At 39.9% G+C, this 18,988-nt stretch overlaps 2 protein-coding genes across 4 annotated transcripts in view; both read left to right on the forward strand.

The window, feature by feature from the left end:
- Positions 1-18,988, forward strand: part of cdc73 (cell division cycle 73, Paf1/RNA polymerase II complex component, homolog (S. cerevisiae)) — a 103,030-nt gene that overhangs the window by 24,564 nt on the left and 59,478 nt on the right. Inside the window, exons 16-18 of one of the 3 annotated variants that reach the window (XR_013507093.1) lie at positions 431-572; positions 730-1,172; positions 7,562-7,571. Coding sequence is in view for 1 of the 3 variants with exons in the window: in XM_071917663.2 (XP_071773764.1) it covers positions 431-572; positions 730-766 (179 nt within the window). In the remaining 2 variants the exon portion in view is untranslated. Of the gene's footprint in view, positions 1-430; positions 573-729; positions 1,790-7,561; positions 7,572-18,988 lie in introns of those variants that run through there. The other 2 variants (XR_013507092.1, XM_071917663.2) reach the window with 2 other exon arrangements.
- On the forward strand, positions 13,220-18,625 carry LOC139926113 (complement factor H-like). Its single transcript, XM_078287633.1, has 11 exons — positions 13,220-13,355; positions 13,452-13,643; positions 14,951-15,130; positions 15,421-15,615; positions 16,086-16,121; positions 16,387-16,488; positions 16,741-16,797; positions 17,179-17,340; positions 17,446-17,619; positions 18,177-18,202; positions 18,514-18,625. The coding sequence occupies exons 1-11, from the start codon at positions 13,286-13,288 to the stop codon at positions 18,523-18,525; spliced, it is 1,206 nt and encodes a 401-aa protein (XP_078143759.1). The 5' UTR covers positions 13,220-13,285; the 3' UTR covers positions 18,526-18,625.

The following is an 18,988-nucleotide window of genomic DNA, read 5'->3' on the forward strand; positions in this document are numbered from 1 at the left end:
ATGAACAAAAATCCACCCTGTGTCATTTCCAACCCATTTTAACTCATCTTGAACTTAGGAAGACAGGTTAGTACCAGTTTGTACTTGTACAGTCAGAAAGAATCAATCTGTGTAGTCTATCTTGGACTACTCATGTCAAAATTGGAGGAAAATTGCCTTTCTATACTATTGGAAATGGTCATCTGCCAAAAGGTAGGTCTTTTTGCTCACAGTTCACAGCTCTGTCTGACATGGGTCATGTCCTATATCTGCATTTTTACAATGTGTTTTGAAACTAGCTGCTAGTGTAGCTAGCAAAACCTTGAATGCACCGTGGGAATGTACAGAATCTGTACTTGTTTCTTCCTTGTGAACCTTAGTTGAACATAGAGAGCGACGACCTGCGTGCCTCTGTGATTACGAATGCGTGCATGCCTCTTTCCCCCTGCAGTTCGAGCCTTTCATCTGAAGTACGATGAGGCCAAGACAGACCCCAACGTGCAGAAGTGGGATGTGACCGTCCTCGAGCTGAGCCACCATAGACGCCACCTGGACCGGCCTGTCTTCCTGCGCTTTTGGGAAACCCTTGACAGGTGTGTGTGTGTGTGTGTGTGTGTGTGTGTATCTATTTGATTGTGTTAGTCTTATCATCACAGATTACTTTGTACATAGCATTATTCTTTAAAGTATAAATGACAATTTTATGCGCCAATCTCATTCATTTTTCCCCCTCTGTCTTCTCTTTATCAGATACATGGTCAAACACAAATCTCACCTCAGGTTCTGAGCCCAGACATGGCATCCTATCTGCAAAGATCCCACAGATGTATTCCTCTACCCTCCAACTCTCTTTGCTCCACCCTTGCTCCTATCATCCAAGCCCCCATCTTCCATCATGATCCTCATTTTAACAGAGGACAAGAAGGATGGGATAGCCAGTGGACTCCATGTCCCCCCCCTCCTCCTTCCAACCCTTATCAAAGTACTCCTGATGCTATGCCATGGATATGTTGCTCTGGACACTGGAGAGGACACGTAGGGGATTTTTGGTGTTTTTTTGTTTCATGGGTTTTTTTTCCAAAGTTTTCATTTAGTTAATATACCAAAACTATGTTTTATACAAAAATGCAACTTACTATGGAGACAAATTGAGATATTAAGCAACATAATGGGCTGGAAAACATCTGAAATGCGTTTTTTTCCCTTGTAAAATGAATTATTGTGAATTCCACTTGGAACTGGCTAGATGGAGAGAAACATTAGAATAACTCTTGGTACAAACAAAATGGTCACTAAGCATGAGGGTCTCTTCCTTCATGCTTAACAGACATTTTGTTTCTACCTTGTCACAGTTTTGTTTCTTTGTGCAAAAGACTTTTGGTCTTTTATTTCTTTTGGACTTAGTGCATAGGGATTGATTCATATATATATGGGTTATATACATATATAAAAAGGGTTCAAACCACATTTGAAGATTTGTGGTCCGAATGTAAATATGGTGAAACTTCTCAGAGCCAAAGGTCTTTGAGCAGTGAGGGGGATGAAATGCAGGTGATTTGTTAATACCTTAGAAAACTACTCTCTGGTTCTACGAAATGCTCTTGTGATCACATCTCAGTCAAGCAGTCAGTTCCTAGTTCAGTTTTTGCCTTGAAATGTTTTTGACAGATCAGCACATCTCCTGGTCATGCAATGACCTTGTTAAGTCTTTTTCGTTGTTTGTTGGTGTTGTGCTAAAGGACAGAAATGATGGAAAGTATTGCTTTAAGTCTTCACATGAAAATAGACAATAAAGCCTCAGAGAAACAAATTCCTGTGTACTGTCTATTGCAAACTGTTTATAAATACAAAAAAGGTTCTGTTATATTCCCTGTAATATTGCCAGTTTCAGGTAATTGATGTACATGTGTGCATATGCTGATGTGACGATTATAATGGGTGTAATGTTTCATATTCACAACATTTTATTTATTTGTTTTTGTCTAAATTGTTTTATTTTATTTCTGCTTTAACCTGGACAGTCGCTCAAGAATGAAGACTCACAACGACATGAGGGGGTTGAGCTTCTTCAGGGGGAACAGGAAGAGGTGCAGAGTGCACTGACACAGTGGCACAGTGACAAAAAAACATTAAAAGGGAAACAGGAAGCATAATGAAAAGGGTAAAAGGACAATTAAGAAAAAAATGTGCATGGTATGAAACTAAACAGCATAATGTTATTATGAGCAGAGAAAGCAACTTCATAATTCAAGTTCATTTTTTTTGTAGCCTGTCTATTGTCTGATCCCATGGCTTGATGTTGCACCGTGCTCACTGTCTGCACAGAGCATATAGACATTTCCTGTTACTGGCAATGCCTTGATATAAGATTAACATTTCTATGCTAATCCGTCAAGTTACCACCCGTGCTTACAGGATATAGGCCTTGTCATCCTTTAAGGCCGCCCGTCGGCCTGGTGTGTCAGGGCTTTAAGACTCGTGCAGCATTCAAGTCATGTCGGATTTACCGTAAAGATGAACTGCTGACTGGGAAAACCGTTCACATCCTTATCCTAGGATAATTATTAGTGGGATGTGGGCTCCGATATCTCCAATATCTCACATACATAGCCAGGTGGTTGTGAAGTGATCAAACGTGAAGGCAAGCAATGTAGTTTCCCACAATGGCAAGGGACTTTTATTGTGAAGACAACAGAATCTGGGCAAAAAAAGATGCAAAAAAGACTCTTCCTTACGAGCTTCCACCCATCTAGTGGTTTGACCTTCTCCAGCTCAGCCGTGTCAGTGTCTGTAAGGCCTTTCTTCTGCTACAGCCCTTTGTTTCTGGCTGTTTCTTTGTTTTGTTTGCAAGACGGAGTCACCGGGTGGGAACACAGCCTCGGCATCAACACACAGTATCCAGACATTTATGTCAGCAAGCTATTTATATTACCAAGCGGTCTGTACTCTGCTCGTCTGTACATTTTGGGGTGTTACATGGATAACATGCAGGGATGAGTCAAATGCTGGTGCTAGGTGACTTGGTCTTATTTCTAGAAACACATAAAAATAGACCCTGGCCTATATAGATCACATTGAACATGTTTGGCTACTGTCCTGTAGTGCATTTATCTTGTGACTTAATACAAAATACAAGCTAAGCAAGAGCTACAAGCTGCAGCCCCGCCAGGCCTCATCATTATTTCTCAGTGGGATCCTCATTACACACAGTGCAAGTATTGTTCAACTATTTAGCATAATGCAAGGCAGCAACGCCTCCACTTGAAATTGTTGGAAGGGACAAGCAGGCCGGATGTGTTTCACACTGTGGTCAACTCATGAGCTTGTCTGTGATACAGGCGGGATAAAACAGGCTGGATAAAACAGGCTGAAGTACTGATTTAGTCTGGGGTGGAGTGGACACACTGACTCACTGTGCACCGGGAATTTGCCTTTTATTGCTTTTTCCCTGTTCTTGCTCTAGATAAGCTGTATTAAAAACATTTGCATAACCGTACACTATAATGGCTATGAGAGCTATAAGAGCCATTGTCAGCCTGGTGCAGGGGCAGGAGGTGCGCACTAAGCCACACAGCAAGTTCACATGGGAAAAGGACCGATCATTTTCTTCTTTCTTTTGCCTCCTTTTGCTTCTGATGAACACCTAAATGTGGCATTTAGACTTTAAAATGTTTTGTTTAGCTTAGAACTTCTAAAATTCAACAAAGTGTTTTTTTTTTTTATTATGTCGTAAGCAGAGACATTTCCCACTTCTGGCCTACAGTATTTATAATCTGTTTTTTTATGCATTACTGTTCTGCAAACACTTCAAACAGAATTGAAAACACATGAAAACTAGTTTAGCGCTGGTTACATGCTTGGCAGCTGTGCGTGTCTTGGCAAATGAAAGCATAAAAATGAAAAATGAACTCAAATCACCAATAATAGCTCACTACTACAATGTTGCATCAATGATTAATCCCCCTTACAACGACAGAAAAAGGATACCCCTTGACTGTCAGCCTGACAGACAGACAATACACCTCAGACAGATCACTTAACACAACACAATACTCAGCAGCAGCAACTTTGAAAGGAAAAAATACTGACTACATTTTGGCCAGTTGAAACAATGTGAGGACTTGGTTTTAGCTGCCTCCCATTCAGTGAAAACAATCTTAGTCTCTCTCATTCCAGCCCTTACTCTCACCAGCGCTGGCCTAGTTAATATCCACAAAACACAAGGCAAACCAGTGGCTAAATAAATATGTTTATTCGAGGAAAACAAGTTAGATTGCATGTGAACATAGTGCATGATTTTTTCCCCATTTACCTCAAAATCACCATAGAAAAAAATCAGCTTACTACCACAGACATTTCAGACATGCACAGTTCAACAACTGCTGCTGAAAATATTAGTCTCTTAGCACCAAATGCAGATGTAGATGCCCTTCTGGGAAAATAACAACAAACAGTGGCTTGAGCTAGTGCCTGATTCTAATGGTTCCTAGTGATTTTATAAAGCGATTCAAATACTCATGCTCCCTCCAAGTTCCTAAACACAGTTTTTTAAAGGACGGCGATTTGCTCTATGATTCAAATTAATGAAGCTTGGTGGGAGGAAAGGCATGAATGTTAAGGCTCTGCATTCCTGTATCAAGAGAAGCAATGGGGAAATCTATGTGCTGCGACCCACAAAAGGTTAGTGCACCGCCTCATAATTGGCCACCAGAGGATTGCCCTTTTCTAAGAGCGATGAAATGACACTTAGGGCAGCTGATTGGTTTTCAGTCCCATGGGGCTGAATCAAATCAAATTAAAAGGAAACATTTCTCCACATTGAAAACTAAACCTAAACTACAGCCAATGACTCTCACACTAACTGAAACTGAAAAGTTAAAATGGAATACAAAATTGATATCAAAATCAAAACAAATTGCAACTGGAAAACTGTTATCACCCTAGTCTGTCTGTGTGTCTAGCAGGTAAAATGTACATCCAGCTCTGAAATGGTTCCTGCACCACATGGGAAACACCCAAAGTCAAAGCAAGCTTCTTTAGCTCCATCTCTGCATCTAACACTGTGCGGCTACTGAGCTGTTGTGTGCAGTGTGCATGGAAATTGGTGAACTGAAAATATATAAATTCAAACAAATCATATTCAAAGCCAACCAAGCCACCAGGATGCCCCACACATTCATATGTTTAACTCAATGGAATATTTTCGTTTCTGAATTTAAATCAAACGCAAACGAACTGAAACAGGCATTACTTGCTTTTCATAAGTAGAGTTGATTGTATAACTGAATATATTTATTATCTTGGGCTGCCGACATCGGTGGATTTGCTGCAGTGTTTGCCGCCTGTGCTGATACACTTTAGCAATTTGTGACGCGAAGTGGGAGATATTGATGCCTACAAAAAATCCCACATATCCTACTTGTTATTATAGGAGGCTGATGTGAACAGTTTTGCCCAGTTGGCAGCTCGTATTTACAGTAAATCTGACTAATGACAAAACAGTTTCCTGTGTAACCTAAATTAGGATTAGCTTTAGGCAACTGGTTAAGGTTAGTCAACTAAAACAGTTTGGCTGTTAGAGTAAACTTTGGTCATGGTTACATAAGAAAAACTAGCTAAAACCTTCACTCACAGTGTTGTGGCAACTTCTTGGCATGAGTTGGGAATGATTGAACTCAGGTCACTAGAGTTGAAGGCCAGTGCATACGCCCATCCATCACCCTTATGTTCCACCGCTTTATTACAGTGTCAAACTACAGCTGTCTCCTCCATGTAATCCTTTCATGGTGGGGAAGCATATTTCTCTCACTTTTTGTGCACATATTTGCATTTCAAGACATCGTGCTCATCCCATCCTAGTGACTTGTCCCTCCACAAATGGACAGTAGTATAGCTGGACTATTGCTACAAGACTATAGCGTTGGCAACTTCGCAGATATGCTTAAATCTGTGGGAAGCCTTTGTTGTGGGCTGTGATCAGCATCCATGCTCTCCAGAGGGGGGCAGGCTGTTCCCATGGCCCCTTGCTTCCCAGGCTCCAAACAGAGGCGTGGGGATTCACTCCGACCGCCTTCCACCCTGCCACCCCTTCCCTCCATCTGCTGCTCCGCACTGCCAGGCAGCCACGTATAGCTGGTGGTGTCAGATACAGCTCTTATTAGAACAGTCGAGTCACACGGCCAGAAGCATAAACAAACGCATGAAAGACTGTGTGACTGTCTGTGTGTGTGTGCGTGTGTGTGTGTGTGACTGTGTCTTTATGCATGTTTGTTTCTGTGCGTGTTAACAGAACCCAGGGTGAGAAGGGAGGGAATGTGGCTGAGAAATGATACGATAAGTTTTATAAGAATAAATATTAATCTCAGGAACCTCACAGCCCACAGCAGTGGTTCAGAGAGAGAAAACTTGATATTCCCATTCCACCGCTCAGAGCTTAATGGCGAAAATAGTAGATAGGCAGAAAGGGCAGAAAAATCCATTATCTCAACTTTTCAATAAAGTTTGGTCGACAGCTGTCTGCTCTGAGATCAGGATGGACTTTTGATATGGAAACTTTTTGCTGTGATAGAAAATGTACTCAGTATCACGCAGTCTTCCCAGAGACTTTGACAAATTGCAAATTTAGGCTGACTACAGGAATTTTATGGCTGTAGAAGAGTAATGACCACCTTATCACCACTGCTAAGCCCATGCTGTGGAAGAGACAGTAACTAGTTACTTCCAGGGCTTATGGCTGAATAGAAAAAGCAGAAAGATCAATGATGAGGAGTCTGGAAGTGATTTATGCCCTAGTGGGCTGCCATGTCATACATTTGTTTTGTAGTTAATAGATTCAAGATTCAATAATTTTATTGCCATGTCAACATAGTTGATAGGAATTTGTCTTGGTTCACTCTCCTACAACAACAAAGCAATAGCAGCACACAATATACACACAGTAAAACAGTAAACAGCAATATACAACACACATTGCCATTTCACATCAGAGTGATTTTATACAATGGTACAAACTAAAATAGTTTATATTATGATTCTAGCATGTTTTCCTCAGTGTTACTTGCTGGTAAACAAGACAAATTAAATCATTATGTGAGCAAGGCCTTTATTCCCCAATCCCCATACAAGCACAACACATTGTCTGCAATATATCCTCCATCAGCTCGCTCATTTTCAATCCACTGAATGGGAATGGAAAGATTGTATAAGGCATCATCAGGTGATAGAGGAAAATCAAGGGTGAAGGAAGATGGAATTGGCAAGTGAGCTCCCTCATCAATCAACAAGGGCAGGATGAGATTGCAACAAATTGCTTTTGGTAAAGTAGATAGTGGAAGGAGAAATCAATACAGAGGTGAGCCTCTGGAGACTCTGGGTCTCTTACAGAGAGAGGGACAAATTGCATCCAGACTTCCTGGGTCTCTTATCAGCCAGGATATCTGTGGGGAGTTTGGTTTAACACCTGACCCTGCGACCCTGTGTCAGTTTCTAAAGTCATCCTTGGCAGTGATACAGTATGTCCTGTGGGTCCAATGTTCATCTCCATGGATAGTATTGGTCTCCGTCTGAGGTTGATAATGTCCAGTGAGAGAGGCCTTGCTGCCCTGGAGCTCAAATCGCCACATAAGGTTGAGCAATCCTGGCAATGCCACTCGCTGTGTCGGCCTTCAGTACATTTAAACTTTAACTAAATAACAACAAGGACACCTCAATAACAAGGCAGCTACAACTGCATCCACTGCAGATGCTGAAAATCACAACCTGAAATACAGATTATTATTAGAGATGACTTGGCTCGGCTTGCTCAGCATGCTCAGCCAGTAGTAATACTGTATTTGCAAAATGGGAGCATGTCTTCCAAAGCTCTGTCTCGTCTCATTAGTTGTGTCTCACTAGTTGTGTAAGGTTCCGTCAGCTGGTGTGTGGAGTCTCTCCTCTTTCTGCCAGGTGAATCCGACAGTAGAGAGAGACAGGAAAGGTTGGGAGAGAGAGGGGATGACATGCGACAAAGGTCCCAGTCCAGATTCAAACCCAGGACATCACAAGTACATGGTATGCGGCTTAGCCAACGGAACCACCAGGATGCCTCCAGAGCTGGTGGCCCTTGATGTTTGTTAGGCAGCCTGCTTCCTATCAGAACAGTCCCACAGATGCATTTGCATATTTAAAAGCCAGAGTCATAGAAATTGGGGGATTTGGGTGGTTTGAAACACAACTGTGTGTGTATTTGTATCATTGGTTGTGTGGGTGTTTGTGTGCACACGCACAGGTGTACATGTGAGTGTATATGTGAGTGTTGATGGATTACTTGTAGCACTCAAGGGACCTTTATCTGAAGAGGTAAGACAGCTTGTGAGAGATGTGACCAGGTTTTTAATTTGATGCGAGCCTCTGCTCCACAGCGTGTTCCCTGCCTCTTTTCCATGGTGCTATTCCAGTGTTGCTTCATTTTATGGAAGTTATCCTTCTGTAGTGTTGTGACTTTAACAGGGAAGTGTTAAAATGCAGGTCAAACTGAAGCCTTTTAATATAAGGAATTATTCATTGGGGTGAAAGATGAAAGGGTGTCAAGGAAACGGTACAAGCAGATCAGAGTGTAAAGTACAGCCATATCAGAGCAGTTTTTAAAAAACAGTTCCCGTCACTTGCTTTCAGTCGTTCCTGTTTTGAATAACTGCTAAGTAGTTTGCATTTTTTCGCCCTAAAATAATCAGCCACCGATGCATGTGAGGGGGAGAGCATCAAAGAGCATTGCTACGCTTTTCCTCTTATCCCTTCACAGCTCTCCCTAAAGAGAATGACTTATCAAACGGGAGAAAAACTGAGAGGATGTTTGTGTGAGAGAAAGAGAATATTTGAGTGTGTGTGTAAGTTATGTAAATCTTTTTCAATTAATTTGTAGGGCAAACACTTCAAAACAACCAAGCACATAAGATTGTGAAAGAATATTTTTCTAGGTCATTAATCAGTGAGGGTAGTAAAACTGTTTACGGTGCAACTTCTTTCTGAATTCACTCTCATCCAGCATGCATTGGGAGCAAAAGGGGGCAACTCAGACATGCAGGATCAAATTTTCTTCAGTTAATTCCAATTCATATTTAATAGTGCAACCTTATGATAAAGCCTTTCTTAAAGACCTATACCCATATAAGTATTTTGGATGGCAGTGTATATTTCATATGGAATGTTGGTTTAGTATGTATGGTTTCAGCAAACTAATGACACTATAGCAATAATTCCCAACAAGGTGTTCTTTACTGTCAGTTTACTATCAGTCAGTTTACTTTACTATCAGTATGCTGGTGAGGTGCAGCTGAGTATCAACAGTATCACAATAGCCATAATCACAGTAAAGATACAATGGTTGCCACTAACAGGATAAAAAAAGGTCATCTACTAGCTCTCTAGTTACCACATGAATAAGCATACTGTAGCACTAGCAACCAATACCATTTTTGCCGTGCTTTATGGGAATTTTCAACATGTGTATTTGAGCAACCAGACAGTTTGGCTGAAACTACCCACTGTATAAAGTCTAAAAAAAAGATGGTTCCCCAGAGGTTCCTTTCTTGATGCTTCATTGAACCATCACTATTTGAATAACCACTTTAATCTCTAAATGTTACTTCTACTTTGAAAAAACAGTAGTGTAGCACCTGGTGGGTTGATTGCTCTGAATTCCAACAAATCAAAACAATCAAAACAACAGTATGGTTCTTAAAGGAATACACCAAGTTTTGGGGAGATTGGGCCATTTGTCAGCTTACCCAGTAAGCGATGAGAAAAGACACTAAAATCATCCAAGTCTCCCTGGTAGATCATTCACTCCAGCGCTCCATGCTAACACTTTAGCATGCACTTTGTTGAGTGATAGTAGGCGACTAGCATTATCTCAGAAGTGAGAAAATGAGAACTTGTAGCAGGTTAAAGCTAAATGGTAAGTAATCTTGAATGATATGCTGCCAAGTCTGGCAGCATATCTTGTCTTGTGAAGGAGAATGGTAACATTTTTACAAAATACTTAAAAATAACACACTGTTTTGAACTACCAGGGACTACACTCCCTGTTTCCATGAGAAGTGAATGTTGTAGGCAAAGGGAGAGCTGGGAGTATAGCTAAAAAAAACAGACAGCAGATGAATATATGGTTGCTCACCTGAAAAAAATTAACTTGGCTACATCAGCTATAACAACTTTTTATTACTGAAAAGTTCATACTTTGGATATTGCTAGTCGCCTACTATCACTCAACATAGTATACGCTAAAGTGTTAGCATGGAGTGCAGCAGCGAATGACGTACCTCGGACACATGGATGATTTTGGTGTCTATATTCTCATCACTTACTGGGTAAGTTGACTAACAGGTCAGTCTCCCAAAAACTACTACAAAGATTGTAATCTTTCTAAACAGTTCTTTTTAGTAACAAAATGGGTAATCATGTCCTAACCCCTAGTCAGACTTAAACCTCATTATTATATGCTAAATTAACCCTTTGCCTCCCTTTAACCTAACTGTAATGCTTTCCATTACTCTAACCCCAAGCTAGACATTTCTAATGAGGCCTAGAAAACCATCTGCCAAAAGTGACCACTTTTCCAGATTTTCTATTCAGCTCTTGTAGGAATATTTGGACCCCACAAGATACTAATGTCACATATCACATATACACATTCTCTCTCTTCCCTTGCCTTTTCTTTATCAAAGGAATCAGAAAAAAGACCTGCTAGGCTTGTCACACTTCACTTATCTTCAAAGGACATGGACAAGGCAGTGAGACAGAATACGTTAGCCTAAGTGTGTAAGTCTACAAGAGACAATATTGCAGCAATCAAAATAATTCAATTCTAGGCTTTCTGATACACAGAAACTACTAATCTTGTTATACCTTGTTATACATGAAATGATAAAGCAATATCACACAAGAGGGAGTGCTGTTGTACTGAATATCAGTACGGCTGTGATTCCGCTGCCTGTGATTCGGCCGAGTGCCGAAGATAATCACAGCCGTGCTGATATACAGTAGGCTACAACAGTTGTAAACACAAAGCTATTCATCAAGTAATGGTAATTTGAGACAACAGGTGATTTTTGTATTTTATTCGTCTCCACCAACAAAAACAGTTCCCTCAGGATTCTGCTGCCCAGTGTTGCCAAGCAACAGCTAAACATCAGGTTTCCCGGCTGCAGGCTAGCTAACGATAGCTACTTTGAGGTTAGCACAGACGATTTCAGCTTACTTCTTCTCAATCTTCCTCTGCTGCCGACCGTTCTTAGTTAAGGTCAAATGTGTCCATTTGCACTGGCTCTACTAGGTGCGAATGAAGTTAGAGTTTTGTTTGTTGCACAACACTGTGTTGTCTGCTAGAAGTGCTAACCAGCTGGTTAGCTAGCCAGCTACAGCTAACGTCAGATGACGTTGCCGTGATCCACTTTTTATTTCTCCTCACAAGAAGCGCTCCAGGCAGCGCTTTTTCCACACAAAAAAACTCTACGTGTGGACGCACCTGTGAAGTGGAGTGATACATACAGTAAAACGTCCCAGTGCTGTTACACTGTATATCAGCATTCATGGAATGCCTCAATCAAATTACTCGACCGGAACTAACTGTTGTATAATGTGCTTTATACAGTGTAAACTCATGCAAAACAATTACATACAGTATTTCTAGTTTTCCAGCATCATTTCCTGCCAGTGACATTTCATGGAGGAATACAAGGAGAGCAATTATTTTCATCAGCAACCTCAACAGATGTGATTATTGGATTCAATTTGGGTCTTCAAAAAACTTGTAGCTATACCTTTCATGCACATGTCTTAGTACAGAGGTGGATAAGAAGATTTCTTCACATTGCTCTCCCCGACCATTTGCATTCATGTCAGTACACATGAGGAAGAGAGAATAAAACGTTATAAATCTTGTGTGTATTGATATGCAGCCCATCTGTACAGCAAAGGACGTCCCTTGCAGATGAGAGATGAGGAGAAACATGCAAAGCATAGAGTCTATCTGTCCTAACAACAGTCAGTGTGGAAGGCCAAGATAGTGTCATATTTACACTCAGATAGTGCACTATTTACAATTCTGAGAGGATAAGGCTGCTTTTAGAGGTGACTTCTGTGACAAGACTTTGGAGAAACTGTGGAAGTAAAATCTCATGACATCTTTACTATATGTGGCTTCTCTCCTTCAGATGTACTCGTGATAGCAATGCCAGAGAGCTGGTAGATGTGCTGCACTGAAATGTCCAGTAATCTGTGAACAGGACTGAATACAACAATGCTGAGCATATAAGGATCCAGCAGATGGCAATCAGAGACAGACAGTCTCCAAGACGTAGACTACAGTATATCAAAGAAGTAATCACCAGTATGGAACTGCTAATATTTATTTTTAGTTCTATAATTATGTATATTTTTTATTGAATTTGATCTTAATGTCTATAGTCTGTCCTTTGACTTGACCATAGTTTGGTATTTCAAAATCATGACCTCTGATCCCATCAGTGCAGGAAATCATTTTGAAATATGTGGACTCTAAGCAATCAAATAGATTTTTGTAGAGAGAGTTGTATGACTAATGGCGTGTCTGTATTCGAAGGTAGGGACAAGTTAATCATTGTCGCGGGCATTTCTTGAACAAGTTAACAAACATGGGATGAACACTGCAGTGTTTACTGGAATATCAGTAACTCTCTCATATGTTCAAGGTTTATAGTTCAATGTGTCCCAAAGTAGGCAATCACCCTAAAACATACAAAAACTGTGTTGAGCCTAAAACATTAAATACTTAATGAGGCACCAAATGTATAAACCTAATGTAGAGTATCATCTGAGGTCAGGGAAGCAACCATCATACACAACTTTGACCTGTGATGCAATACAACATCATAGGATTGTTAAGAACCTCATTTAAACACGTTATTTCAAATTTGTTCTTTCTCATTTAGCAATGATAATAACTACTTACATTTGTAAAGTAATTTGATCAAGTGCTGAAAGCACCATTGTATAGTGAGGTGTTATCTAATATGAAGCACTGAATTCAGTATACATAAAAGAGGAAAATAAAATTACTGTAACTTCGAAAGTACGTGCATCTCTCTCCCCTTCTCTCTTTCTGTGTGTGTGTGTGTGTGTCTATTTGCCTATTGCATTTTATGTGTGTTGCCTACTGAGCAGCAGCATGTCAATAACACACTGGAGTGTTTACTCCACATTCAACATTTTTGGGAAAGGCCCTCAACAATGATTAACTGGTCCTGATCTGAAGTAGGTCATAAGCTCTGCTTTGCCGTGTGATGATTTAATGCCTGACAAGATGTGCTTCAGATGCCTCTGTTTTGTTCTTCTGATTTGGTTTCCTGGAGCAGTAAATGGTAAGATCGTTGAATTCTGTTATGTGATTCAATAGAACCATTTTAATTTTCCAAAAAAGCATGTTTAATATTCTATTGCTTATCATTTTATTTCAGCGCAAAGTGAGACAGAGCCCTGTAATGCACCCAGACTGGATGGTGGTTTTTTTGTCCCTGTGCAAGTGACCTATTCACATGGAACAGACCTCACTTATGCCTGTGATAATGGACATAAACCAGCAGTGGAGGGCTGGTGGGCAACAAGCACATGTCAAAATGGCAAATGGTCACATAAACCACAGTGTATAGGTAAGTGTTTCACAAATATCTCTTTTGGTTTATTTGAATAGGAAGAAAGGCAGCAGATGTCCTTTCCATTCTAAGAGTGTCATCTTTTTATTTTTTTGTTGATTTGACTTCTATACACTGTTCTGGAAAACCTTGAATCCTTACTGGCCATATATTTTTTTAAATGTTTCAAGTCCGCTTGATCCAAACTTATTGTATTCTGCTAAAGAACAGCGTCATTTATCTTTCACTATGTGAAGCATTAAAGTGAAGAGGAAAAAAAACCTGCAGGATTTAAAGAATACTTACATTTTATCTTGAAAAAGATCCCGACATGGAATCAAAGTACTTAAATATATTCTCTTTCCCTAATAAGTGTCTAAACCCACAGTTGTATCTTGGTAAAAATGGAGTGTGAGCATATTTTGCATCTGATCTTGGTGAGTAGTTTATATTCTGGTTTTCATGGCGGTCAAGTGCTGAATAACCCCCATGTTAAAACTAAGTGGAATATTGCTTTAACGCACCTAGCAGACTATTGTTGAGGTCGGGTCCTGTGAGGAGTACTACACCATTCTGTTGCCCGGCACCGTGAGGTCTTTGATGAGAGAAGCACAGGGAAATGTCTCATGTGAAATGTCTCAACTTGCCAGGATGTGAGTTAAATTGCACGGCCATTTTCAAGGATGGAAGTCTTAAACGTGTCCACTTGGTCTGTGTGCACCCTGAGGGACACATCACCAACAACGACCCACCCAAGTCCAACTTTTGAGGAAATGGGGCACCATGTGGACCGTTGATCTGTTTCCTTTATGTACTTGTAGGATGTCTCTTCCCAACAGGAGCAGTATGTCAGCCTCTGGGTTGAGAGGAGGGATTTCATCAGGAAGTGGACAGCAAGTGATGAATTAACTAAAACTGCTGTACACAAACTACCAGCAGGGGCTGCAAAATAACTTCAACATTTTACCGCATAGTATTTCCCTTGGAGCTTTTTTTTTTCCAGCCAAAAGCAGACAGAGATCAACGAGAACGTTGCTCTAACTTTCAAACTTAAAAACAAACTTATGCCTTCTATGGTGCCCAGATGCTCCATTAACCTTTAAAGAGCAAGTTATGAGTGAGTAACTTAAGATAACTGTGGCAGTAATCAATCCTTGCTGACAACAGACACATTTTTTAATATTTATGCAAAGATTGTAGACATATTAATTGTCAGAGAGTTCATAAAATGAACTAAGAGTTCATAAGGACATAAAAGGTTGTGATATGAAAATTGTGGTTCAAGATGTGTCACACTGTGGTTTTAATCTCTTTGTGTTTCTCAGATGAAAAATCCTGCCTCCCGCCAAGTATCCCCAATGCAAAATACACACAAAACCCTAATGGCTGGTATAAGGAAACAGAAAAAATTAGGATTACGTGTGACAATGGATATGAAGTCAAAAACAACAGTGCCACAGCTGAATGTAAAAATGGAACATGGACATCAATTCTAATCTGTGAGAGTAAGTCTGTGAGATGTGTTGCTCTAGTAAATTGGAAAAATAACCAGATTAATAATGTTTGAATGTTTACATTCGAATGACAACAGCATTGATGAAAAGAATTGTAACATTTTTCTGTGGCAGCCATGTTTGTTCCACACTCCGCCCTCTGGCTGGCAGTGTGACAAATGTTTACTGTCGGAGTCAACTGCAAAGTTTTGAGTTCTCAGTGAATAACCAATGTTACCAAGTAGCCATCCATCTGGGCACCTCTACCTATCCTTACATATGATTTATTTGCTTATTTACAGAAAGTAGTTATGCATGTGATGAACCCCCCAAAATCCCCCATGCAGTAATCATTCGTCAAGGATACCAGGACCTGTTTGCTGAAGATGCGGAAGTATGGTATGAATGTGAAGAGGGGTATGCTGTAGAAGGAACAGCAGACACACAAACAGTCCTCTACTGCATAGCTGGTAACTGGACCACAGGCCAACCATGCGGTTAGTGCACAATGTGGTGAAGATATGTTAACAACACTTTTAGGATTAAAAGTTATAGAACTGATGGCAAAAGAAAGATAATCCACCACAGACGTTTCACTCATGGTGGAGGAATGAGTTTTGCTCAAAAATCAGATATCTACCATTTAAATGAGCAATTTCTCTCACAAATGAAACAAATGATGGTTCTGTTTACAGGACAGCAGGTAAGGAGATAACACTTGATAACACTTTGACAGAGCAGATACTCTATATTTTAGAGCTTTTGAGTGATAAACTTTAGGTATAAATGCTATTTTTCCAGGAATGGATGAACAACATTTCTTAAACAAACTCTTGTAGTTAAGATACACACCTTTCTGGAAATACCTTCAGAATACACACTTACTACATTAAATGTCAAACCCTTACCCTTTGAAAGTATATTGATTATTATTGATTATTGTATTATTGTGATACATTCCTTTCAGAACCAAAGCCACCTGTAACAGATAGGACCAACTCAGGTAAGACTGAGCATCTCTTTTCTGATCAATACGAGTGAATTGAATCATGTATTCAGCCATTCATTACAGCAAATATGAGTTTAAAAAACAATAAAAAGCCAATTTCCATCAACATGCAATCTAATGATTTCAAACAGTTGATTATAATAATTACAGTCCCTTTATGTGCTGTGCTTTACTATATGTTAAATTAGTGTAATGTTACACAGTGATTGCTTACTTCTGGTAAGATATAGTAAGATCTTTCTATCTATCTTTTCCCTAGAGGGAGGAACCAGACCAGGTGCTGGACCTGGTGCTGGTACATCTGGAGTGGGGGGAACAGGTAACGCTGGTGGGGGACAACCTGCGGGTGGAAGAGGTGGAGGTAGGTTATTCACCTTTACTGGATATCAATGTTGTAGATAAGGACAATATTCTGAATTTCAGGGTCACTGCGAGTTAAATTCTTCATTCCTTTAGCAAGGACAGTCTATTTCATCTTTGATTAAAAAAAGCATTGAGGGGAAAATCATTACATCGACAGTTCTTACCAGGAAGAATTGCAAACTGAAGAACTTTGCAGTTTGATACTAACTCAGGTATCTATACTTACCTTCATCTGATCTGTATCTTACAGGAGTTTCTACTGGCTCTGGCTCAGGTTCCAGTGTGATTGGATCTCCATTCCTACCAAGTAATTCATAACATGTATTGCTCATTTTACATTACATTCGTCATTCAATACCACAGCAAATTAAAATCTTTCACTGTTTTCCAGGGTGTGACAAGACGTATTTGGGAAAAAATCTGTAACAATTCAGTATTTAGACTCACTGAGTGGTTTGGGGGAGAGCCAGGGTCAAAATCTGCTCTGCAGTCAGCTTGGCTCAATAAAGAGCTGGGTAAAATAACAGGCTGATTACATGGAATTCATTTCATTCAATTGTGTCTTCACAACTGCTAGTGCTATTGCCCACTGATACAAATAAAATCTACTGTGACAAGTTCAAATGTTTGTATTTGTTTTCAGAAAAACTGACTTTCAATTGCAAAACCGTTTTTCGTTTCATTTCAGTTGACAGATGTGGAGAAATCCCCACACTCATAAACGGTGCTGTTATGAAAATTGAAAGAATGTCTTTGAAATACAAATGCGATGAAGATTATGAACGAGTGGGTGGAGCACAAGTGGCGTGTTACAGCGATGGCTCTTGGTCAAAACTACCCACTTGCAAAGGTACGAGCAAATCAGTACGACTATTTATTTTTTAACCTCAAAGATCAAACAGGTTACCTGAAGAAAAACAGCTTAACAAACTTATTTTCTGTTCCTTTGGTGCAGAGACTTTCTGTACTGTGGACACCTCTCAGTATTATTGGTTAAAAACACTTCCTCAAGTTCGGTATGTAAAGGAAGGACAGAGTATGCGTTTTGACTGTACTCAAGTGGATAACTGGTGGAGGCCTTATCGTGCTCTGGGTCGCTGCAGTAATGGAATCATAAATTTCCAGGCCTGTAAGTATAACTCAGCTCCTTACTTAACACATACCACAACACACCAGAAACAGAATAGGTTCACAAAGTTTTACCAAGTCTAAATGGGATGGAATCAGGACCATGCAGCCTCTTTATAGTCTGTTAACATGTCATGTCTGCTAACCATCCACTAGCTGATTCACTAAGCTCCTGCACCATGTATGTAGATGGTTTTTAATCAGGATGAAGAAGGAGAAGAAATCAGACAAGAGGGAATCCCAAACCATAAGCTGTTAGTGAACAGCTAACATGTTGGTAATTTAGGAACAGCACAGATCTTCAATTGTAGATAACTTGCGGGTACTTATTTAAATTTGAGGACAAAATATTTAAATCAAAGCAAAACATGAAAATGCTGTCTCCTGTTTTGTAAATGGATACTTTCCCTCTCCAATTAGGATTCAATACATGAAAACATTTAAAAAAGCGGTGCAGGCTGTGCAGAAATGTAGTGAGTCAGGCCTGAGTAACAAAACTCAGTGCATTAAACTGCTCCAAATATTCACTGCTGTACTTTGTCATCTGATTCCATTTAGGTTGTCCTCACGATTACATAACACAGGTAAGTGTTGATCTTGAATCTACTTTTCAAAGTAAGAGAACTGTATTCACACTGACGTTCTCTTCCCTCTTGCAGTATCTCTTATCAATTGCTATTTTATAAAATGCCATGACTCCATCATTTACCTTTGGTTGCATCTTTGTTTTTGATGAAGTCTTGAAGTCATGGCTTTGTGGATTCGATTTTTTTTTTTTTCTTGATACAATGGTTTAATAACTATAAAATCAAATGCTTGCATCAGTTTCATTTTCAAAATAAAATGATTTTATTATAATTGTTAATTGTCTCTAAAACCACTGTCTTGTATCCAGGGATGGTGCTAAGGCTGCAGCATGGAGGTTAAGAAACTGCTGTCTTTGGATCCACTCACCACCAACTGAAAACAAAAACCAGCTGGACCAGTTTGGAAATAAAGCCACCTGAAACAGTCCTGACCGTGTTGTCACAGTGTGGAATATGTATCTGTTTTTTTTTAATTTACCACATATCATATTGCTTTTTCATTTTGATTTGAATGATCTTTACATAATGTAAAAGGGAGAGAAAACAAACAAAATGCAATGTTTGTTCTTTCATGCAGTTTGTATATTTACACCCAGAGATGGAAATGTCACTGTTAATGATCCGTAGAGGTCAAGGCACTCGCACATTCGATGGTTTTTGTCACAGGTGCTTGGCTTAGGAGAGACTAAAGAAATAGAGAAGAGCCTGCACACCGTATCTTGCTTGTAGCACCAGAGTGATTTATTATGCTATAAGCACGGTGGGCGGGCTCTGTTAATGACT

This window comes from Centroberyx gerrardi, chromosome 13 (assembly GCF_048128805.1).
Source record: "Centroberyx gerrardi isolate f3 chromosome 13, fCenGer3.hap1.cur.20231027, whole genome shotgun sequence".
Taxonomy (NCBI): Eukaryota; Metazoa; Chordata; class Actinopteri; order Beryciformes; family Berycidae; genus Centroberyx; species Centroberyx gerrardi.